General features: G+C 33.2%; 1 protein-coding gene across 1 annotated transcript; it reads left to right on the top strand.

Annotated features, from left to right (window-relative positions):
- Window positions 1-10782: 10782 nt before the first annotated feature.
- On the top strand, window positions 10783-20998 carry LOC123272257. The gene is made up of 3 exons (XM_044738954.1): window positions 10783-11211; window positions 11320-13876; window positions 20767-20998. Exons 2-3 carry the CDS (start codon window positions 12057-12059, stop codon window positions 20996-20998), a joined length of 2052 nt encoding a protein of 683 aa, XP_044594889.1. The 5' UTR covers window positions 10783-11211; window positions 11320-12056.
- Window positions 20999-24631: the final 3633 nt, after the last annotated feature.

Here is a 24631-nt window from a genome sequence, read left to right as displayed (position 1 = left end):
CAATCATGATTCATGATTAATTGATCCCCGGTAAGTTCCTGACATTCAGACTGCAAATTTCATCCCAACGGATCTAACTTGCTGATCAGGCTAATGTTGGCGTACTATCTAAGATGATCTTCTTACTTTAGCAGTATCCACAACTATAGTGAACTTTGTTGTGATAGTCGCTAACAACCAGTGGACTTAACTTAAAAGTCAATTAACTATAATTGAAAAACAACATGTTTATAAGAAAACGCAGATCTGAACAAACATTTGAGCGATAGAAGAATATTACTATTAATTGAAAGTAAAAAACATGTTTCTCTATTCTTCCGTTACAATATTCGTCAATAAATCATAATGAGTTATATAGGTCTCATTAGTTAGAAGGAAGAAAAAATTGTCAGCAAATGTTTATTTATAAGTGTCTTTTGTTATACCTAATCTTCCCAAATCATCACTTCTGTATTGATTGTGAATAAAAAAAAATTAGTTATTACAGCTGCTTGTTAAAATTCTTAAAATTCAAACATTCTGGTATTTAGAGTCAAGATTATTTTATTATATGGAATTATTTTAATATTAAATCAAACATGTCTTTTAAACTCTAATTTTTCGTTATTCTTACGGAAAAAAAGTAGTTGAATAATTAAAATTTATATGGTAAAATCAGTTAGTTTTTACAATGAAGGTCATTTTGAAAATTTTTAAACCAAAAAAGGCAATCCTATAGTTTCAATCAACTAGGCAATCAATGTTTACAGTTAAAAATTGCGTAATATTCAAAGTGCCTCAGTTAATCTTTTAAGGTAATACTCTCGGTTAGAGATTTACCATTCATAATTTGATGAAATTTGACATACTAGTAAATTATAGTAAGATAATAAGCCTAATAAAGGCCCTAGGGGTACTTAGTAGGCACTTATGGTACCTAGTAGGTACTTATGAAATAATAAGACCTTGAAAATTTCAGCTTTCGAAACCAATCGGTTTTTGAGAAAAAGCCAAATATGTAAAAATCAGATAAAATGAATATTCTCAGGGACTATTTTATCGATTGACTTATACTCGGGATATGTTTTGGGGGTTGATGGTAGCTTTTCGGAAAAAAATTGGGAGCTTAATCGATCGACCATAACCGCGAAACAAATTACTTTTTAGTTTTAATTTCGATTTTTCCTATGGATTTATGTGCTTTGAAATTTTTTAAAAAAGGTACGCCATATAGCAAAAAAATAAAAACCACTTTTTAATTAATTATGTATTTTTTTTGCAATAATATTCAAATTCTTTTAAAATTGTCGCTTTTAGTTATTGCATATGGTATGTTATCGATTCAGTCATCTTATGTCCGAAAAGAACCGCACGACCGACGCGCCCACTGGCGTATTTAGTCGCATATACAACAGCTGACACATGTGTTGTTTATGATCTGAATCTGAGAGATTGTTTGTTCACATTTCAAAGAAAGTTCCGGGAACTCCTAAAACTTTATTAACAGAACAAGACATTGATGAGTTTTCTGCAGTATTTGATGGTTAATTTTTTACTGGTGATATTATTTGTGGCAAATGTCGTGTAGGGATGTATAAAAAAATAAAAGTTAATCAGGTTACTATTGATTCTGAAGATGGATCTGAATCTATCGTTAGTGAAATGTTAGAACGAACGAAGTCTAGTCCGTCACACATGACATTGTCTCAGTCAAGTTCAGATGATCCTTCTTTTAGAGTTAACATCACTCCTACTGATAACTGTACAGAGTACATTGAGATTCCTATGAAAAGAACTATTTCAACTCATCGATATTGTTGTCTCTGCAGTAATACTAGTGATTTAAGTATTATTCCTCAAAAAGCCCGAATGCAGTCATTCATTAAACGACGAGTTTTCATACCAGATGGAAATCGATGCTGTCGAAGTCATTTAATAAATAAACGATTCTATGATGAATCTCTAGGTTTGATCAGAGTTTATTCTAACTGGACTCCAATTTCATTCGTAGAATTAAGTAATATGATGGAAAATTTTGCTGTTGAATGAGATTCAACATTACTGGATAAAATGGAAGATTATCGTTTATCAGATGAGAAACTTCGTGTTTTAACTGGCTTAAAATGGGAAAATGTGATTGAGTTGCGGAATTGGTTAGTTTCAATGAGAAATACTGATGCTCGGAGTGTAACTCAAGCAATAATAGTGTTTTTAGTCAAGCTTCGCACAGGTAATTCAAATAAGTTGATATCTACAATCTTGGATATTAATGAAGAGCAGTTAGTGTCAAAGTATTGTGAACAAGTCATCCAATCTTTTGAAAAAGACGTTTTACCTTCGCGCTTTGGTTTAAATGCAGTATCTAGAGATGATCTTATTGAGAATCATACATCTGCAGTTGCTAAGAAACTTCACAATGATTTGAACGACAAACTCATTTTAATTTGTGATGGGACTTATGCTCGTCATGAGAAAAGTTCTAATAATGAGTATCAAAGAAAGTCATATTCTGGTCAAAAAAAAGTATCACTGTGTAAGCCATTTACCATTTGCACTACTGATGGATACTTACACGGAGAAAAAAATTTTGCTATAGGAACTCTATAGTAGTTAGTTAGTTGTAAAAAGTTCCAGTAGGTTAACGTATTCTTATAGTAACAATACCGTTTAGCTCCTGCAACTCTACATCGTTAAGCTTTGAGAGCTAAACGTTATTTACCTTTCACAACTCTACAGGATCGTTCTGAGACTATAACAAATTTTTGGAAGTCTGCTTAGTAATTTTTTTTTACGATTTAGCATTGATAATTTAATAAATACATGCGGCAGAATGAATTTATATTGCCAACAATAATTGTATATGGCAAATAAGAATAGTAATATAATAGAAATAAAATAATAATAGAACTTATATTACAAATAAAAATTATTTGTAAAATAAAAATATGGTCGTCACAAAATTATCTTATTTTCTTAATTATATCAATAAATATTGGACATAAAATCACTACCGTATATGCAAAAGAAAAGATAAATAAACGAAAACAAATTTTATTTTGTTTCAAACAATTTCATCTGAAACTCTAGAAGACTTTCCGGAAATGACAGAAAAAGATCTGCGTATTTTTTTCCACTGTTTCTTATCAATTGAAGCAGGTCGTTTCCTATTTAGCAGAAATGCTTGATGAAGCAGGTAATCTCACAATTCAATATGTAAAAGACCAGTCAAACATACTCAAAGTTCAAGTTCAATCCAGACATATTAATAAAAAGGTTTATAGATGTCTTATTGAGTATAAAAAAAATGCTATTGGTCCAAAAAGCATATTGAGGCATAGTTGTGAATCTGCAAATGGTCTGAGAACAATTGGATGATGTTCTCATGTCGCTGCTGTCGTTTATTATTTATCACACGGGAGATTTAACAAAGATTCTGAGGCCTCCCGTATGAAAAAACAATATATCGGAAAAATATATCGAAAATTATATTTCTCTGTTATTATTTTATAACATTCTGTATATGATATTTTATAACGAAACATATACATATTTTCGCCGATTTAATATACTTTTATATATTTTTTGCCAGATATTATTTCCATATATTCTTTTGTATTACTGTATATTCAATAGTATACTTCACAAGATAGAAGTAAATAAATTGATATCATATAATCCTTCGATGTATTATGTCAAATAAATTGAGATATATCATTTCTGAATATATATAAATATATAGTAAGAATATATGGTAATTTATATTGCAATAATATATCGCAATAATATATTGCAAAAAATATAATAAAAAAAATAATTCAAAATTACATATAATATATCGCGTGTCTAATGCTAAAACGATTCGCATATAAATTTTTGTCTCTGCTGACGAAAAAAGACATATTTATATGCCTTTTTGGTATTACACGGAGAGAAAAATATGGGAATATTTCCCATAATTTGATGAAATTTTATCCCATATTATAATAGGCAGATTTTCAATAATTATGGGAATATTACCCATGACTTCTGGGAAAAGTTCCCATAATTATGGGAAGCGTTCCTATAATTATGGGAATGGTACCCATATTTATGGTCACTACAGTATTGGAATGATTCCCATAATTATAGGAACAGTTCCCATAATTATAGGAATAGTTCCCATAATATTATGGGACACATTCCCACAGTAATGTAGGAAACATTCCTATAATTATGGGAACTATTTCTATAATATATGGGATCTATTCCCATAATCATATGGGAATTATTCCAATAATCATATAGAAGCAGTTCCTATAATCATATGGGAACAGTTTCTATAATTATGGGAATGATTCCCATAATCATATGGGAACAGTTTCTATAATTATGGGAATGATTCCCATAATTATAGAAACTATTGCCATGATGTATGGGAACTATTACCATAATGTATTAGGAACTATTACAATATCGTATGGGAATCGTTCCGATAATGAATATGGTAATAGTTACTATAATTGAGATTTTCATCATATCACTTCCTATACATTATGGGAACCATTCCCATTATGTATTGGAAATTTTCTTATAAATTTCTCTCCGTATAGAGATGGAATATGAAAGTATGATTGTTAATAGCTGTATAAAAAATGGAGTACATTTCTTAAGTACTGTGAGAAACGAAAAAATTCCTCGAGAATGAAATAATAATTTATTGATTAATTTTTTTTTTAACAACATTGAATTCGAGAAGTAAAGTTCTCCTAATAAAAATATTTTTGTTAATTTTTATTTTAAGTTCTTTTTTATTTTTTTTTTTAAATTTTTGTTTTTTTTTTTATTTTTAATGAACGCGCTAAAAAAAAAAATAAACGCCAAAACACGTTTTTCCCCTCAGTCACTTGGCTTCTTGTTGATCCTGAAACAGAAAAATAATTTTTTATTAGAATTCGTACTTTAATTAAAGGAATTATGAGATAAAAGAAAAAAGAAATCTTATTTAGAAAAAAATCTGGACAGTGGTTCATCCTGCAGGCAATCCTTGAAACTTTCCACTACTTCCGAGTATTTTGAGCGCAAAGCTCTAGAAATCATATGGAGAAAAATATTTTCAAGTGTGTTCATACCAATACACACACACACACACACACACACACACACACACACACACACACACACACACACACACACACCTATGAAATTGTAGGGACGGCAACAGAAATATGCTCTGGTAGTTTCAAAGCTCGCAAGGCGTGTATTCTTCTCACAAATTGGGAAGATCTCTTGGATGCCTTGGAGCACAGGTTTGAAGCAGAGCTGAAAAATTTGGCAATAGTTTGATGACTGCCTTGAAAGAACGCTGATTGCAGAAACCACGGAAAGCCCACAAGAACATGACATAACAGCTGGCGTGTCACAGGGCTTAACCATGGGCCCTGATTTATGAACCGCGAATTTCGACGAGTTGCTGGAAATTCCGCTGTCAAAACAAGTAGAGCTCAAGGACTTTGCTGATGATGTCACGGCCACAATAGAAGTGAACAGTAGAGAAGATGCAGAACTACTGATTCGAGAAACCATTGACATCGTGGAGACTCGGCTGGAAAAGCATCATCTGAGACTGGCCAAACACAAAACCAAAATGGTTGTCCTGACGCGTCAGAAATGGTTTCCACAACTCCTCACCGTGGACATTGATGGAATAACACCTAAATAACACCTAAAGAACACCTAAATACAGCATGCACTATAGTCAGCAAAACAGTGTCCAGCTTATTAAGGATCATGATTCCTGATTCATGACCAACACCGTAAGCCCACGAACGAAGAAAAGAAGAGTTATTTTGTAAGTAGTTAACTCCATTCTGCTCTAGATGGCCGCTATTCTACAACAAATAACCTATCGGCTTTTTTTTAACGAGTTACGTAACGTGGTAAGCATCACACCACTGGATTATTTGAATGAAAGGGTAGGAAACCCACATAGGAAATGATAATTCGCACAATGGAATTTTATCAGCAAAATTCAATTCAGGAGTAGTCAAGAACTTTGAGGTTGACCTTCAAGATCTTAAGGACGTTTAGTGAAAAATCACTTTTGTTACAATATCTTTTAATTTTTGAATACACATACTTTTAAGTCTGTCTAATCTCACCGTAGTTAGAGTAAGCATTTTATTGAATAACAAGCGTACTTTTCTTAAGATTGTTTTAAAAAACTGAGAATATTTAAATAACGACATCACTAGTATTTTTAAAAAAAAAAAAAACATAAACGAGCTGTATTAATTTTTCTATTAATAGTGTTTAAAGTTAGTGACTTTTGATGATTCACGTGAGTGGAAGTAATTGAGCAATAGTCGGCAAAGAACGGCAGCACTAGTGAGTGAGAAAGAAATCAATAGCCATTGACTATTGGTGTCCTTTTCTCGTCATCAAACGTCCTTAAATATCAACATAATATTTTACCTCAATCTCAACAGCAATCTGGGCTTTCCTCCGCATCTCGGTCATCATGTTGTTGATGGACATCCCAAACAAAGTTTGTTTAAAGTCTGCGGGGAACTTCTGTTTTACAGCCTCTATAAAATGTATGATTAAAAATTACGATTATGAATCATTTACCAATACGTCAAGCTCAAAGGATACAGATTCTGATTAAGCAAAACGATAAGAAAATAATTTTAGATGTTAAACACTCAAACGGGATAGTATTTCAATAGATTTCAATATAATTGAAAATGACTTAAGATGATTTAAAATCTAATATTTTAATATTTTTTTTTAATATTTTCTAATCATTTTGCTTCATCAGATGTCATAATCGGTAATTGCTGACACAAATGAGCAAGAACTGTGCTGATTGCACGACTCATAGAGCAAAGCATTAGACCTCTCTACGATTGAAAAATTTTACTTGCTTCTTACGCAGTATTTTTTCATCTCAATTTAAAGTCGCCCGAAACATCAAAAATTAAATTAAAAACGAAATTTGTTCAACTATTCATATAAACCGAATGCTTAAAATAGGTTTGTTTCTTTTCACTGATATCAATTATCGAATTTCCTAACTGCTAATTACCGCTAAACGCCAAAGCTCCGACTATAATCTTTTGAAAATTGCACGACTCATAATGCGTAGCATTAGAAAACCCTGTTTAAAAATATTGATTGAAAAGAATTGAAAATGATGAAATTCGAATTCTTTTCAATAATTTCAATTCTTTTCATTGTATATATAGATATACAGTTTGCATGGAGTGACCGCTTCTCAATTATTTTCAATCACTATTTTTAACCAGGGAATGTTCAAGGATGTATAATGTTATAAAAGTTATAAATGAACGTCATGAGGCGTGCACTTTTGGATTTTTTAATTTTTTTTTCCCAACCTTTAATTGCAGCCATGATATTTCGGTTCAAACCCAGGCGTTGAGGCGCATTTTTATTTATTTTGCTGGCCCCTCCTTGGAAGTTACTTCGCAGCAAAACTTCTTCAGGAAACAATGACTTTACCAGCGATTTACCCATACTATGGAACGTGTCCCTACTATTCGCCGTATCCCACTGGTTGCGAGAAACAAACACATTTGATCCAGCATGGCCGATTTCAACCTGAAAAAATAGTCAGGATAGCTTCATAGGACCTCACTATGTAGAGATTTAGTGTAAACTCGATTTTCGGAAATCAGGATAGAATTAATGATTTCTCAATTTTAGAAAATTTTCAATTTTCTTAGAGGGAATTTAAAAAAAAAGTTCGAAAAGCGGTTGACCCTGCAAGTTATCCCCACAACTTCCCGCTTATCTACTCTTGAAACGCGCTAAAGTAAGCTTAGAAGTATATTATAGAGCTTTGCGAGCTCAAAAAATCGACATCGATGATTTTTGAGCTCGAAGAGCTCAAAAATTATTTTAGACTTTTCACAACAGCGATATTTGACGAAAAATTGACCGATTTTAATTTCTACAACGTTATTTGACGTAGTTTTTGAGTACTCAAAATAGTGTCCGAGGTAATAAATTGATTGGTCATAAAACTTCAAAGTTATGTTAAAAAAACCTTTTTTTGGCAAATTTTTAAAAAGCCATAACTTTTTAGCGCGTCGTTTCATGACGATATTCAAGGCGGCAATCGGCGCAGTTTTTTGAGTTCTAAAAATAATATTCTGAGTGTAAAATCGATTAATCAAAAAGTCTCTAAGTTATTCTAAAAAAACACTTTTATCCAAATTTTTGACAACGATATTTCACGAACAAATTGACCGATTTTGTATTTCGAAACGGCAATTAGCAGAGCTAATTAGTTTTTGGAATCAATCGGTACAACCGTTCAAAAGTTATTCCAAAAATCGATTTTTCAAAATTTTTATTTTTGAGATTTCACAAAATCTATCGGTTCAAATCCTATGGAAAATCTAAGCCTAGTGACGACCTTTCGAATGCCGCAAGTCCCGTTTCGATCGGTCAAGCCATTCAAATGCTATGAGAGGTCTTCGTAAGACCTTAAAACGTGGAGATCTGGTGATAACTCGATTTTCGAGAATCGGGGTGAAACCAACATCTTTATGAGTTTTTTTTTAATTTTCAATATTTAGAGGTAAATTATAAATTTTTTTTTAACTCCCCGCTATAAAAATTGAAAATGTTCAATGCTTTGAATTTTTATTTTCAGTCCGATTTTTTTTTTTTTTTGAAATTGCATCAGTCTTCCCGTTTTAAAGTATCAGAAGTTATTTCTGTGGATAACACTCACTTGCGCATTGGGATCCTGCGGAGGATTTTGAATCCCAACTTGGCGTTGAAGGATTTCAGTTTGAGATGCTTTAATGTTTCGTACTTCAGCAACCAAGAGATCTAACGTTCGCTTAATAGCTTGATTATCTGAAATAAATTTAATAAAAATTACTCAATCAAATTCAAGAATACACAAAGTAATTTGAAGTTTTCAGTGTAGCTTAGAAATTGAATGGTTATCTTGAGACTTTTTGGAAAATTAATGTAAGATATTTTCAAATTTTCTTCAGGAGAAGTAACTTTAGGGTCCGGTAAAAATTAAAAATTTGAATTTTGACAAAGATCTGACACGTAATGTTAATTTCAAGTGAAAATTTTGAAAAAACTAGTGAAATTATTTTTTAATTGTCCGAAAGAGTAATTAATTTGAAGTCCAACTTTGCTAGAAAATATTTTTTGGTGCTTCCCTCATCACGTGATCAGAGTCGTTAATAGTTTTCCGCTCACAGCGTTGTCATTTTTAAGAATAAACCTCTTCTGTCACATATGTATGATCTAAGAACACTGTATCATCAAAAAGCATTGCAGCTATGTAATAATAAACAGTTTTAGAGCCAATTTAAGTAAAAATTTTTAGATCTTAAGCCTAAAGCACTCAAAAATAGCAAAAAGTCTCAAAGGCAACCCGCATAATCAACTGATTTCCAGATTTTTGGAGGTTAAACATGAAATAATTATTTATATTCTAAAAGAAGACATACCACGATGTATCTGCTGATTTAAAATTTGATCCTGATTGACACCTACAATTTCTTCCTCAACCACTGCAACTTCCAAGTCTGGATTCTCTTCCTCAATTCTTGGAACTTCCAAGTCTGGATTTTCTTCCTCAACCCTTGGAACTTCCAAGCCTGCATTCCCAGCGCCGTTTTCATTTTCTTCGATGACAGTATCTTTCGTCTTCTCATTCTTCTTCTTCTTCTTCTTCTTCTTTCCAGATGAATCCTACAAATTTAACCAATTATTTTTTCAATTCTTTAAAAATGGAGGTTAAATATTATAATATAGGAAACTATAAGAAACAACAAAATAATTTCAAAGCAAAACTAAATTTATCTATTAGAGCAATCGACTAATTTTTTGGGTCAATTAAGGTATTACCCTCGCCAGAGGCGTTTTCTTAGGAATTTTTTAAAAATTTGACATAATAATATTCATATAATTCTGCATCGATTGGCGCAAATTGAAATTTTTTGACTATCTAGTTTCAGAGATATTTAATTTCAAAGTTTGAATTTTTGGAGGAGGTTATGCACTATGATATACCGGATACCGAAAATTTTACTCGTATATTACATTATTACTAAGAAACTTTTCCTAAGATTTTCATAAAAAACTAAACTACCATTAAAAAACAACTATTATTTGTTTTTTTTAAACTTCCATTGATGGTTACTATCTAGATTTTGAAATATTATTAAAAAATAAGGACATTATTCAAAAATTACCATGAGTAAAAGTGAGTAAGGAATAGCAAGTGAGAAAGACAACAGTAGCCTAAACTATACCAAAATTTACTCTTACTATAGGTCACGAGGATAATACCTTAAAGGACTAATAAACAAATAAATCATTGAAAGTTACTGGAATCTCGGACTGCACACCATCGGAATCAATAAGGGCATCGCCCAAAGTCCTCTTCACCGGATTTTTCAAATTGTTCCGAATCGTTTCGAGGGTACGTTCGGGTCGTAACGGTGAGATAATACCTTCCAAGATCGCCAACTCTCTTTCCAAAGAATTTAGGCTCCCTGTCAAACGTTAAAAACATTATTATCGTATTTTAAAAAATCTCGTGCACTGAATGGAAGAAACTTACCCAACAGTGATAATAAACGCGTTAATTGTGTATAAAATATGAAAATTTACTTACGAGAAACCATGACTACACGAGCGTCGAAACACTTCCAGCCTTTCTTCGGCTTCTTATTTTTCGAACTCTCACGCCATTCGATCACATATGACACGTCCTCATCCACCGATTCAAACGTAGATGGGTCGAAATCAAAGATCCAATCGACTGGGACACCTGCCGTGTACGTGAGATCATACTCACCTCCTATCCATTGTACTAGCGCAAGCAATGGTATTTTGGGTGCAGACATACCAATTAGGATGAAAAAATTATTTTGTAAAGGATAAATTTAGAGGATGGAGTGTAAATATAAAATATTTCTAAGCAGATCAATGACAGCTTGAAAATTTAAATATTTATTGACATCGAGCGTCACTTTATTTTTAACAAACTGACGTTAGCTCTAGATTCTAAAAATTAAATTAATCAAACATTCTCAACACAAGAAAACAATGACTCGATCAATTCAATAAAAAAATGAAAAAAATAAAAAGAAAACATCCCCGAGGACCGTACAAGCAGTACAATTTATTCAACAGCACCAGAAAGATCCCTACAAGAACGAAGTATGACTGGCGAAGAAGGCATCTAGCAAAGCAGTAGGTTTAAATAATTAAGAATATGTGTCAACCGTTAGGGCGGACTGAATTTTTCTTTTAATGAATCAATCGGAACATAAATTTACTATTTTAAAATATACTTTACAGCCTCAAACAAATCTCTCAAGGAGAATCGAGCTCTACAGCATGCGAAAAGGATGTTACCATAAGTGATTTAATGACCTGCGATGACGTCATGAGTTCCATTCCTGATTGCGAATTACCAGCAGAGAATACAGCTGTCAAAGTGAGGATTCAAAAACTAATAATTTAAAACATCCATTCCGTGATACTGGTAAAATTAGCAAAAGATCCCAGCGAGATCAATCGAAGATCTCTAAAAAATCATTGGATAATCCCAGTCAAATCAACCTATCATCTTCCAGGTTTCAATAGCTAAACTTCCTGGGATCAATAGCTAATCTTGCTGGAATCAACACCTAATTTTACTGAGACCAATGGTTGATCACCATGAAATGATTGGATGATCATTTCTGGATGGTTAGCTGATCTTCCTGTGATCACTGGGTAATAGTTTAACAATCATCCCTTGCGGATTAATGGGTGGTCTTCTTACCCAGATGATTTTTATTTAATCTGTGTTATTTTTCTTTTAATTTACTAAGTTTAATAGAGTTTCCGCCGACTATTCATATTATAGCCTGTGTTTTTTTCAATTTAAGGATTCTGAGCAATCGGATTGCAGTATCTTCGACATCAATCAGATTGAGATCGTCCTTCCTAACCCTGACGTCTCAAATATCACTGTTCCACTTACTCAGCGTTCTACGTCCACGAGTGGAAAAGAGATCCCACGAAGTCAACTCATTAAAAATTTGTTAGTTATGGCTATAAAATGGCGACGCAACACTACTTATACTGTTGCTCAAGATATTTTGAACTTGCTTAATATTTCATGTGTTTCTGGTTCACCGCGATCATCCAAATATTATTGGAAACTCCTCATCGATCAGTACTCACAAAATATCTCGACACACTTCATTTGTGAACAATGTCACGAGTATCTTGGCACGGATAATAACATTCTCGTCAGGTGTCGCTACTGTCATTCAAAAATCGACCGCAAGTCCAACAACGGTTCATTTCTTTATCTGTCCTTGACTGACCAACTTCGAGAAGTTTTTGAAATGACTGATGCCCATCACTTGTACTCCAAAAGTCGTCAAAAACGATCCCCATACGCTGTTGAAGACCTGTTTGATGGCAAAGCTTACAAGAAAGTTATGGTTAGTGATGACCTTATTTCCATCAACTTTAACGTCGACGGTGCGCCAATTTTCGAAAGCTCCAATACTTCCGCATACCCTGTGTTGTCCACGATTAACGAGCTGAGTCCATGCGAACGACGGAATCATGTTTTAATGTGTAGTGTTTGGTTTGGCACCGGAAAACCTAAGAACATGAACTCTTACCTAACTCCATTCGTGCATGAAGCAGAGAAGCTGTACGAAGAGGGATTCACATACACTTACAACGGTCAAATTCACAAAAAACGCGTAGTTACATTGATGGGCATATGTGATTCAGTCGCCAGGCCACTCGTGCAATGTACTACTCAGTTTAATGGTAAATATGGCTGTGGATTGTGCTTGCATCCTGGAGAATCCATTGAGAAGGGTCGAGGATTCGCTAGAGTTTACCCTGCTATTGACGGCGATTTTTTTGGTGATGGCTTGCGAACGCATCAGGAAACACTTGTTCACGCTCAGGCGACAAAAAAGAAAGAAAGAAAAGGGATCAAGAAGGAATCTATCTTGTGTGACATACCAATGTATGATATAATTACAAATATAGACGTTGACTGGATGCACTGCGTTGCACTGGGCGTGTGTCGCCAGTTTGCAAATCTTTGGTTTGATTCTACGAATTCGGGCGAGGCATTCTATTTCGGAAACGTACTTGACGAAGTAGATTCCTGGATTCTCTCCCTTTCTCCAACAAGCGACTTTTCCAGAATTCCTAAAGGTTTAAAAGAACGGGGACACATGAAAGCTCATGAGTGGGTGATCTTCCTGCTTGCTTACAGCCTTCCGGTTCTAAATATCTTCTTTCCTGCTAAATATGTGAAGCATTGGGCTTTATTGGTCGACGGGATCGCAATTCTGACTAAGAAGTCGATCATGAAGTCCGAAATCGTGTATGCTGACAAATGCTTGAAAGAATTCCTGGTGGGGGTTGAGTCGTTGTATGGCAAAAAGTATGTGAGCTTCAATGTTCATCTTCTGGCACATTTAGGAAGGAGTGTAGAGAATTGGGGACCGCTGTTCACGCACAGTGCGTTCATTTACGAGGATTTCAATCAAAGTATTGAAAATTCTGTTAAAAGTCCGAACGGAGTGTCCATTCAAATCTGCGACTCGTTTAGACTCAAATGTGTCATAGACAGATTGAAGATTCTATGCCGAAATGAGTTAACCAATGACCAGAGCCAGTTCCTTGAAAAACTGATAAACAAGAAAACAAAACCGACTTCCAATTTGGAGCTAGGGAATTGCAAAGTGTTGGGGAAAGCTACAATTTTGAACAAACTGGGTGAAAACGACAGTCTTGTGCTTAGAAAGTTGGGCGTTTACACTGATGACAGCACAACAATTTACAGCTGGAAACGATGCATCATGAACAATGAAATTATAACCAGCGAAAAGTACAATCAGGAAAAAAAACGAAAAAACTACACAGTTATTTTAAAAAACGGTCAGATTATTGAAATAACAAAATTCATCGGAATAAAACACCATGACAAGACGAACGCTTACTTACTTGGATGACATTATGCACTGAAGAAACAACCAATCATGAAAGACCGAAGACTAGACCACCTGATTGTATTGAATGACAGGGTGAACCAACTGACTGCGGTACACACTGAAATGGTAGCGCAAAGGGTTATGATCATGGGCGTTATGGAAGGGCAATACGTTGCATACATACATTTTTGCAGTTCAGAAATGTTACAATAATGGCAACTGGATATGTGTCGGTGTAAATAATTGTATATAGTTAAGAAATAAACGTTAATGAAATGTCACAAAACAATAATAGACCATGAAATTTGAAATTCTAACCTAACATTCTTCCAACAGCTGCTGATCAGATCCAGTGTTCTCTTCCCGGTCTCTCGTCTCCCAGCTAACCCTCGAAATCCCTTTAAATTTAAGATCCTAACCTAACATTCGTCCAACAACTGCTGATCAGATCCAGTGTTCGCTTCCCGGTCTCTCGTCTACCAGCTAACCCTTGAAATTCCTTTAAATTTAAGATCCTAACCTAACATACGTCCAACAACTGCTGATCAGATCCAGTGTTCTCTTTCCGGTCTCTCGTCTACCAGCTAACCCTTGAAATCCCTCTAAATTTAAGATCCTAACCTAACATACGTCCAACAACTGCTGATCAGATCCAGTGTTCCCTCTCCGGTCTCTCGTCTACCAGCTAACCCTTGAAATTCCTTTAAATTTAAGATCCTAACCTAACATACGTCCAACAACTGCTGATCAGATCCAGTGTTCCCTTTCCGGTCTCTCGTCTACCAGCTAACCCTTGAAATTCCTTTAAATTTAAGATCCTAACCTAACATACGTCCAACAACTGCTGATCAGATCCAGTGTTCCCTTTCTGGTCTATCGTCTACCAGCTAACCGTTGAAATCCCTCTAAATTTAAGATTCTAAATAACAGTAACATGGGGAAACCACAGAAAAAACCCATGTAGGTACAGTCAGAGCTGGGTTAAGCCTACAGTGATCGATAGGAATCTCTTCTTTATCGACCACTCGAGCATTAGCTCCCTCTCCTAGTGTGCAGAGATCCCTTGCACTAGCCAACATCGACTAAGCGGTCAGCCATCCAAGTACTGAGCACGCTTAATGCTGCTTAACATGTATAATCGCCCGAGTCAGACGTGTGCTGCACGGCTATCTCTGCCACTTTATATATGTTACATATATTTTCGCATATATTTTTCACATATGTATTGTTCCATGCGGGAAACCCAGGGATATTCTAGGGAAATTCTTGTTCAATAGACTCGAGTAAGTCTTGTTGAATGATTTCTTCGGAAAACTTTCCGATTTCTGCTGCAGTTTTGGATAGTGAATCTTAATTACTTGTCCTGTTCAAGAATTGCCTGCTTCTTTGCAAAGAGCTGGTTCAAGTATTTTCCGCAAGTGTCTGCTACAATATCAATATTACTAGGGTAATATAGATGTGGTCAGTCGACATAGAACTCCGACATCCAATTGTACAAAAAAAACCTCTTTGATAACAAAGACAGCTTTAATTCAAATTCTAGTTTCGGAGTAGTCGATTTTTGGTTCTGTTTCCACCATCGAGAAATTTTTAAAATTCATTTACCAATGACTTGCGCGACAAATTCTCGTGTATGCTTGTCTATTTATTACTCTTTAAAAGTCACGTGACTTTTGTAAACACACAAAACTGAAATATATTTTTTTATACACAAAAAATATAATGTATCATATATTGTTGACAATATATATTCTATTATACATGGCGATATTATAAAAAAATATATTGCTAAAAATGTATGCTTTAATGTAGATTAATTATTATATTAACGTATAATTGCGTAATATACGTTTACTGTATATGTTGTATATGCATTGTAATCATATACTTACCTATATTCTTCACGTATATTATTTTATATCTTTTATCATATAATTTAATTTGTATAAAGATGATATACTTTAATTATATCGAAAAAATACATCAAATCATATAGTTAATTTCGCCGAATATATTACACCTTATTTACAATATATTTTGCGATATATTTTTAACATATATTTTATTTTCATACGGGCTGCTGAAATACTCAGCAAATTATTTGATACAGGCAATGTTTCACCTGTGATTGAAGAGGATAGTGATGAAGACTGATAAAATATGATTATATATTTTTTCCTTAAGTATATCTTTCATTTGTTGTTATCTTTTTATAATTTACAAACTGAAATCTATTTGTTATTTTATAAGTATATGTTTATAAGTATAATGTTTATGATATTTTAGTTGATATTATATGATATTAAAAGATTTAACTGCTGATGCAAGAATGATTTTTGTAAATAAGATTTAAGAACATATGAAAACTAGAAAAATAATGATTCACACTTTAAACATATAAATAAAGTAAATATTTGCTTAAAAAGTGGTTTTTATTTTTTTGCTATATGGCGTACCTTTTTTAAAAATTTTCAAAGCACATAAATCCATAGGAAAATGGATGAGGAATCCAAAAAAAATTGTTTCATAATTGTACCAGAACCGTATCATAGTGAAAAATCGAAATTAAAACTAAAAAGTCATTTTTTTCGAGGTTATGGTCGATTGATTAAGCTCCCAATTTTTTTCCGAAAAGCTACCATCAACCCCCAAAACATATCCCGAGTATAAGTCAATCGATAAAATAGTCCCTGAGAATATTCATTTTATCTGATTTTTACATATTTGGCTTTTTCTCAAAAACCGATTGGTTTCGAAAGCTGAAATTTTCAAGGTCTTATTATTTCATAAGTACCTAAAAATCCTAACAGTATCGAGCTGACACCTTTCAGGGGCAAATTCACCATGCTTATACCCCTAGGGCCTTTCTGAGAAGCTCAAAAAAACCAGTTAAAAAATATTGAGCTCTTAAAGTTTTAAGGTTAAACATTAAGTTTTCTGAGAAATGACAGTTTTTATTTTATTTTACAAAAAGTAACGTTCAGATTTCAATAAAAATTTAGGTGATGACATGAAATAGCATATTGAATACTTTGCGTAATCAAAAGTACAGATTCGGAGCATGTGATAATAATAATTAATAAACAAACTTTCAACAATTATCTCTATCTCTCTTTCTCTAATGCGACTTTGCATAGGAAAATCAACTACGTAAATAAAATAAGGCTTTGTATGGAACGTTCGACACTTGTGGTATCTGTGGTACTATCACCTTCAATGGGAGAATAATTTGTTTGCGTGGATTGTTTGTCTATCTTGAGCATATGTCTTCAAGACGAAAGATCGAGTGTTAGACCATCATCTGGCAAAAAAATTCAAGTTTCTTACTTTGACAACGACGATGTAATGCAAAATTTAGTTACAATTCTTTTAATAATTGTATAATTATTCAAAAATCTAGAAAATTTGTAAATTAGTGTAGAGTTGTAATTTATAAATTTGAGAATTTCTTTCAGAAAAATTACAATGTGACGTAACTTTATAATCAAAATTAGAAATCGATGAAATCCTAAAGTTAGGTTGACGTATTATTTTATATATAATATTCACTACATCTGGACAAATAATGTAATTCTTACAGTTTCGGAATCAAGGAAGTTTTTCTACTATCTGAAATTGTAATAAATACTCAGTATGAGTTTACTTAGTCGACTATTTTTTTTTTTTTTTCGTGCTGTTGACGTTCTTTCGATTAATGTACAACACAACGAATATCGAAAAAGTATGACGTATTTAAATGAAATATTAAAAACTCTAAAGTAACTTGAGGTAAATTTTTACAATGTTTCGATAAATCATGAAGAAAAAAAACAAAGTTATTGAACTACTTGCCCATCAATCATTCACAAACTATCGAATCTGTGAGAAAGTTATTTATCTGTTTATATTAAACAACATCAGTTCAATGCCCGATAAAACAATTTCAGACTCCAGCAAATCACATCCCAAAGTATTTTATCAGAGTTTTAGTTACAGTTTCCAAAGTCAAAGTGTGGTAACACAATAACGTAAAGAAAGAAGTGCGCAGAAAACTTTACCGACGCAAACTTTGGACACTAAATTCAGAATTACATATTACGAGTTGAGCATACCTCCCGGATATTCGATCGTCTTACAGTTAATTGATTGCTTTTATTCTGTTTTCATCTCTACTTAATCTAACTATCTTGAAACTCTCTTCCAAATAACAAATCCTTTTTTTTTAAGAATGCATTGAAAACTGCAAATCGAATTATGCTGCTAAATCCATTTGTAATGGACAATTTAATTTTAATTTAAAAGTCTTATAATAAGAAACTTTTCTTCGTCTGCAAAGCGATTAAAGGTGGATTTTTTCTTTAATCCGTAAGCTCCATTATTTATTTATGGAGAATGATTAATATAATATTGTTTTTCGAGCAACTGTTGTAAATAAATAGCGAGAAGAGTTAAAGTATAAGGTGTGAGTGGTGTACAAAGGGCAGAAAGGAACTTAAATTTTAGATGGGATGCATAAAAAAAATTGAAGGTCTGTTTAAAAGATAAAAAAAATGAGAACATGCTAAGAAATGGAGGAAATCTAAACTTGAATACCCGAAAGTCGAGGCATTCGGAAGATGATATTAAAGATAATGTTAAGGGTACTTGTTGGAAAAAGGCTTTGTCGGGTTGGCGATAGACAAGAAACTGTAAAAAAAGAACATTTTGATAAGATAGATATTTTATGATGGAAAATAAAGTATAAAGAGCATAAACTCGCTCTTTGTTTATGTGAGTATTGATGACTATTTAGAGTTTAAATATATGTTATTAGATTAATTTCGAGATATTAATTCAAGTGCATAGAAAGCGTCGTTTATCCATGAAACACTAATTGAAAATGATCCATACACAGTAAAAAATTTGTCGTCATTGTGTAAAGTGTAAAAGAATTATTTAACATTTTAGAGTATTGATTCAACACAAACGTTTGTATATCTAATATATAAAATTCTCGTGTCACAATGTTCGTTCCCATACTCCTCCGAAACGGCTTGACCGATTCTCATGAAATTTTTTATGCATATTCAGTAAGCCTGAGAATCGGCTACTATCTATTTTTCTAGCCTCTAAGTGATAAGGGGTGTTCACCCCAAAAATTTTTTTTTTATTTTTTTGATAAAATTTTTTTTTTTTTTTATTATGTGGCATCAAAAAATACATACAACTCTAAATTTGCACTTTTTTATCACCAACCCTTGCTTTTTAATAGTCATTTTCATAATTTTATCATTTTCTATCCCGCTCGATAACATCAATTATTATCACTTGGTAAGTTATCCCCTCCATGTGTCTACCGGCGTCACTTCTCATCCTGTAAACAGCACGGAGTAGGGATGTTACCTCTACAGTTTTCGGCTATTATTAGTGTTTATGCTTCAAGCGTAGTAGTTAAACATTTTTACTATCTCAGTGTAACTCTCATATCAAATATATTCTCGAGTAACTTTATTATTTATTTATTAATAACTAATAAAATTATTAATTTTGAGTGTAAATCGCACGATCAGTTAATTAAGTGACTTACATAACCTCTAAAATACTCAACACGTGTCACGAGTTCCCGCAAACAACGGCTATTGAGTTGTAAGTATAAATTATTTTTTACGTTTATTATAAAATCAAAAATTATTCTTTCTTATTTATAACGAAAATATTGTTGGGAATGGTGAAAAACGAATTCGGTGAAAGTTCGATTTTTATTACAATTGGGAAATTTTTTTTTGTGTTTATTTATAAGAGCTCTAACTTCGACAGAATTTTTTTTTTTTTCACTATTTCTAACAATATGTATTTTCGATATAATTAAGAAACATAAAATTTTTCGCTTTCGTGAAACTATCTAATTTTTACATGTATATTTAATGTAATCAAAGATAAAAAAAAATGATTAATATAATAATTAAATAATTCAATCAGTTCTATTCATTTGTGTTTTGTATTGTACAGTGAACAAGTGTTTTGTATTGTACAATGCCAACAAAACGCAAAGGGGCCAATTTGAGCCGTGATACAAATAAGTCTAGAAGCATTCGAAAATGGAAGAGCCCAAAGAACCGAAGAACAAGTTCAGGAAGAAAATACTGGAGCGCGTGTGAGAATGGCGCAATTGCATCAAGAACAATCAGACGATACACGAGCTGAACGCAATGAAGTCATGAGATTAGAACAACGACAATCACACCGTTTTACTGTCAATAGACGCAGAGCGAATGACCAACAACGCCAACAGGCACATCGAGCATTTGTAGCTACATCATTTCTGCGTCTAGCATTCCAGATTGAGCCCGATATTGAATATTATGCTCATTAAAAAGTAGTAATTGGTGCTATGGACAAAGAATGCCCAATATTGTCATGCTTTGAAATTCAAAAATGAACCAGCCGGGATGTGTTGCGCGTCAGGGAAGGTACAACTACCTGTAATTGAAACACCACCGGAACCATTGAACGGTTTGCTTATCGGCACAGATCCAGATTCTAACGTGTTCCTGAAGTCCATTCAAACATTCAACTCATGCTTTCAAATGACATTGTTCGGAGCAACAGAAATAGTTCAAAATACTAATGCAAATGGTCAACAATACAATTCTACATTCAAAATCAGAGGCCAAGTTTATCATAAAATAGGCTCATTGCTGCCAATGCCAAACGAACCACATAAATTTTTACAAATCTACTTTATGGGCGGCGAGGACTCCGGAAGCGCACTAACCAATCGGGTGGATGCACGTTGTGGCTACAATAACCTTGATTCATTCTTTGCTAGACGCATCGTCAGCGAGCTGGATGCTCTATTGAATGAGCATAATGAATTGTTGAAAATATTCAAATCCCACATGCACAAATTAGAAAGCGATAATCACGCTATTGTTATTAATCCTGATAAAACACCAGCTGGAGAACACATTCGTAGATTCAATGCACCTGTTGCTGACGACGTTGCTGGAATCATGGTTGGTGATCGTACAGGTGCACGAGAAATTGTGATTGATCATTGATTCGCAAGATGCTCTCATTGAACAAATATTTCCCGATGTACACACGAATGACATAAATCTCGAGTGGCTTGCAGAAAGAGCAATGTTAGCTGCAAAAAATGTGGACGTTGACATTTTAAATCTGAAGATACAACAGTTATTGCCAGGGGACTTGGTATCATATAAATCTATTGATACAGTTTGCGATAACACTAAAGCTGTAAATTTTCCAACAGAGTTTTTGAACTCACTAGATTCGCCAGGCATGCCACCACATAACTTACAATTGAAGGTTGGATCTCCAATTATTTTGCTTCGTAATTTGAACCCGCCACGGCTATGCAACGGTACGCGATTAGTCATTAAAAAATTAATGAAAAACGTTATCGAAGGCACCATTTTAAATGGCAAGTTTCGAGGTGAAAATATATTGATACCACGAATACCTATTATACCCACAGATGTGCCAATTCAATTTGAGCGTATTCAATTTCCGATTAGATTGGCATTTGCAATGACTATTAATAAATCCCAAGGCCAAACAATGTCTGTTTGTGACTTAGATTTGAGCACACCATGTTTTTCACACGGACAATTATACGTTGCATGCTCTCGAGTGGGTAAACCATCAAGTTTGTTTGTATTAGCTAAAGACGGGCTAACAAAAAATATTGTTCACGCTGCAGCATTAAGAGATTAATATTATGTAATTAATTAATTATATAAATAATTATTACTTTTAATAAATTAAAACAATTAATGTTTGGTGTTTTGTTATTTTTAAACAACATTCCCTCATCGTTTACAGCGCTCCAGGCCTTTTTCACTCATATTCCACATCCTTATACACTTCCAATAAAAGTTAGTAATTTTTTTTCTACACTAGAAATTCTCTAGAAATTATTCACATGGCAAAACAACGTTTGCTGGGTCAGCTAGTAATATATTGTTCGATCGATCCGTTTTTCCACACACAAAAATGTTATTCGATATTTAAGTAACACTTTTTAAATTTTACTTTAGTTTAACACAGAGGTGACAACACAAAGCTGTGTAACTTTATAGTTACACACAGATTGTGATAAATTGACACTAGAGTCATGTGGGGATTGTAAGCGCGCTTAAGCATTTAAATGAAAAGAAAATAAAAATATGCCTCTGATTGAGTATTCTTTTCGTTAGTAATTAATAATTAAATTAAGAAACAAAGTCTAAAGTCTTAACACTTCGAAAAAAGAAACTGATTAATCCGAATGATTTAAAATGCGCACACTTACCCCATACTGGAGGTAAGTGTACGCACTCGTATGGGGTAAATTTGCGCAGCTAAGGGAAATTCGTGGATTTTTAATGCCTCAAGCAGACTGATTGTAATAATACTTACATAATTTTATTGAGACACAACATAACCTCAAATGTTATTCCAAATAAAAAGCTCAAGTACAGTGCTCCCTCCCTAAGATATAACAGTTTATCTTTTTTTCTCTTGTTAGTAACTAATGAAAAAATTGCGACAGAGCTAAAATATCTTAGGGAGGAGCACTGTACATGTAGGACAGGTGAATATTTAAATTTTGAACAAAATACTGGGACGCTTTTTGACCAAGTAGTTATTAAATAAAAAATCATGAAATTTGGCAGGAGTGCGTAAATTGATTATTTAATTTTTTAATTTAATCATTGAAAAAAAAATAACAAAATAATAAGTAGGCGCGCAGTAGCCGATTGGATCCGGCCCCGGCTTACGAAAGCATTGGACCGGGTTCGAGCCCGGCGTACACCAATGAATATTTTCAATATTTAAGTGTATTATTCTGCTCAGCCCAAAAAAATAAAACGAGTCCAACCACAAAAAGTTTACTCCTTACAGTAGTCGCTCATGACCTTAGTAGTTTATGCGACTTTAAACAAATTAAAAAAAAAATAAATAAATAGGTAGCGTTCGCGCGTAGATATGCCTTATCTCAAGACCTGTTATATATCCAAGTATATAAACTTTACCATAAAGAAATTATTAAAAAACGTACAACCAATATAACTATACACCAAAAGTGAATCATCTAGATTAATTTTTTCAAGCAGTGTTAAGAGTATTAGCAGTCAGTCTGATAACCTCCTTTAGTGCATTTTACATGTGTTACAAATCAATAAACCGATATATTGGGGAGGGGGGGGGGGGCAAAATAGGGTACTTAAGAAATCGTTATGATTTTAAGAACTTAAATACGCTGATTTTTCTCGTTTTCAGTCGCAATTAAAGGAAAATAATCAAATTTCAGGTTGCCGTAAAAAAAAATTTTTTTTTTTTGGCGGGCAAAATGGGGTACCCCCTGAAAAAGTGAAAAAATAAATTTCATCATCCGAAAATGAAATATCGTTAAAAAAATAACATTTTCTTATCTATAAGTCTACGAAAGAATCCAGAGAGAGGAACAAATCACCAAAAAAAGAGACATTGTTAGTTGAAGCAATATACTTCTCACGAAAATTGAGGTAGCAAAAAAAATTTTAAAACTTTGTAGTAATTTTTGACGGGCTTCGCTTGAGTAAAAATAATATTAAGATAAAAAAAAAGAGTTTTCCAGAGAAAAGTCTAGTTTTTGGATCTCCCGGTAAAAAATTTTTTAGACTCAGTTCTCATGCAATTCAAAGTAATAGTACGAAAAAAAAGATTCGTAATTTTTTTGCACTCTTTTTCTTGATTTAGGGATTCAGGAAAATTTTTTTAAGTTGAATAATCTTGTAGACTTGAAGATCTTACCTTTTAAATTAAATATCTCACAAGCGCACCAAATGCGATTTTAAAGAAATTGGCGGCCTCTGACTCAATTTTCTGAGGATTGATAGTTAAATTATGACATCAAAAATAATCCGAGAATAAATTCGATGTTATTTGAGAAAGACACTTTTTTAAAATAGTTAGTGTACGATTTCTCTTCAACACATCACCCGATTTTGATGCGATTTGCAGCACTCAACGTCGTTTTTTAAATTAAAGAGCTGATGAGATTTTGGAATTGATCGTTGCATCTGTTTAAAAGCTGTTAAAAGAAAAAAGTTATTTTAAATTTATGAGAAAGTCTAAGTTTTGCTGAACCTTATCAAATGACACGAATGTCGTTCAAATCAGTGGAGTCGCTCAAAAGTTATGAAAGGTTTACACACACACACACACACACACACACACACACACACACACACACATTGATAGAAATCCTCGTAGGAATATTAAGAGTTACTTCCTAGGCCCTTAAAAATGTGGAGATCAGATTAGAAATCGATTTTCGAAAACTGGCATGGAACCAATGACTTCCCGATTTTTTTTTTTAAATCATTTACTTGTAAAGTGAGAACTTAAAAATTAAAAAAAAGAAATCTTAGAGCTTTTTGGAAAAAAAATTTTATTTACGAAATTTTTGGGGTACCCAATTTTGCCACTCCTACCCCATTTTGCTCCCCCCCCTCCCTACAATTGGCATTTGTTGTCACTCGTCCAGACTAAATCACCGACATCAGACCATACTGCATGTTCTTAAATACATTATTGACAGAAAAAAAATTAATTTTTTAGTTTTTCATTAAATTAAAACTCCTTCAGTCGCTCCTGTATCGGTAAAAATTTTTGCTATTGAGAAACTAAGAAGCGGAAGTATT

This window comes from Cotesia glomerata, linkage group LG9, assembly GCF_020080835.1.
Source record: "Cotesia glomerata isolate CgM1 linkage group LG9, MPM_Cglom_v2.3, whole genome shotgun sequence".
NCBI lineage: Eukaryota > Metazoa > Arthropoda > Insecta > Hymenoptera > Braconidae > Cotesia > Cotesia glomerata.
Note: the sequence above shows the minus strand (reverse complement) of the source record. Positions and strands in the feature narration are given on the sequence as shown.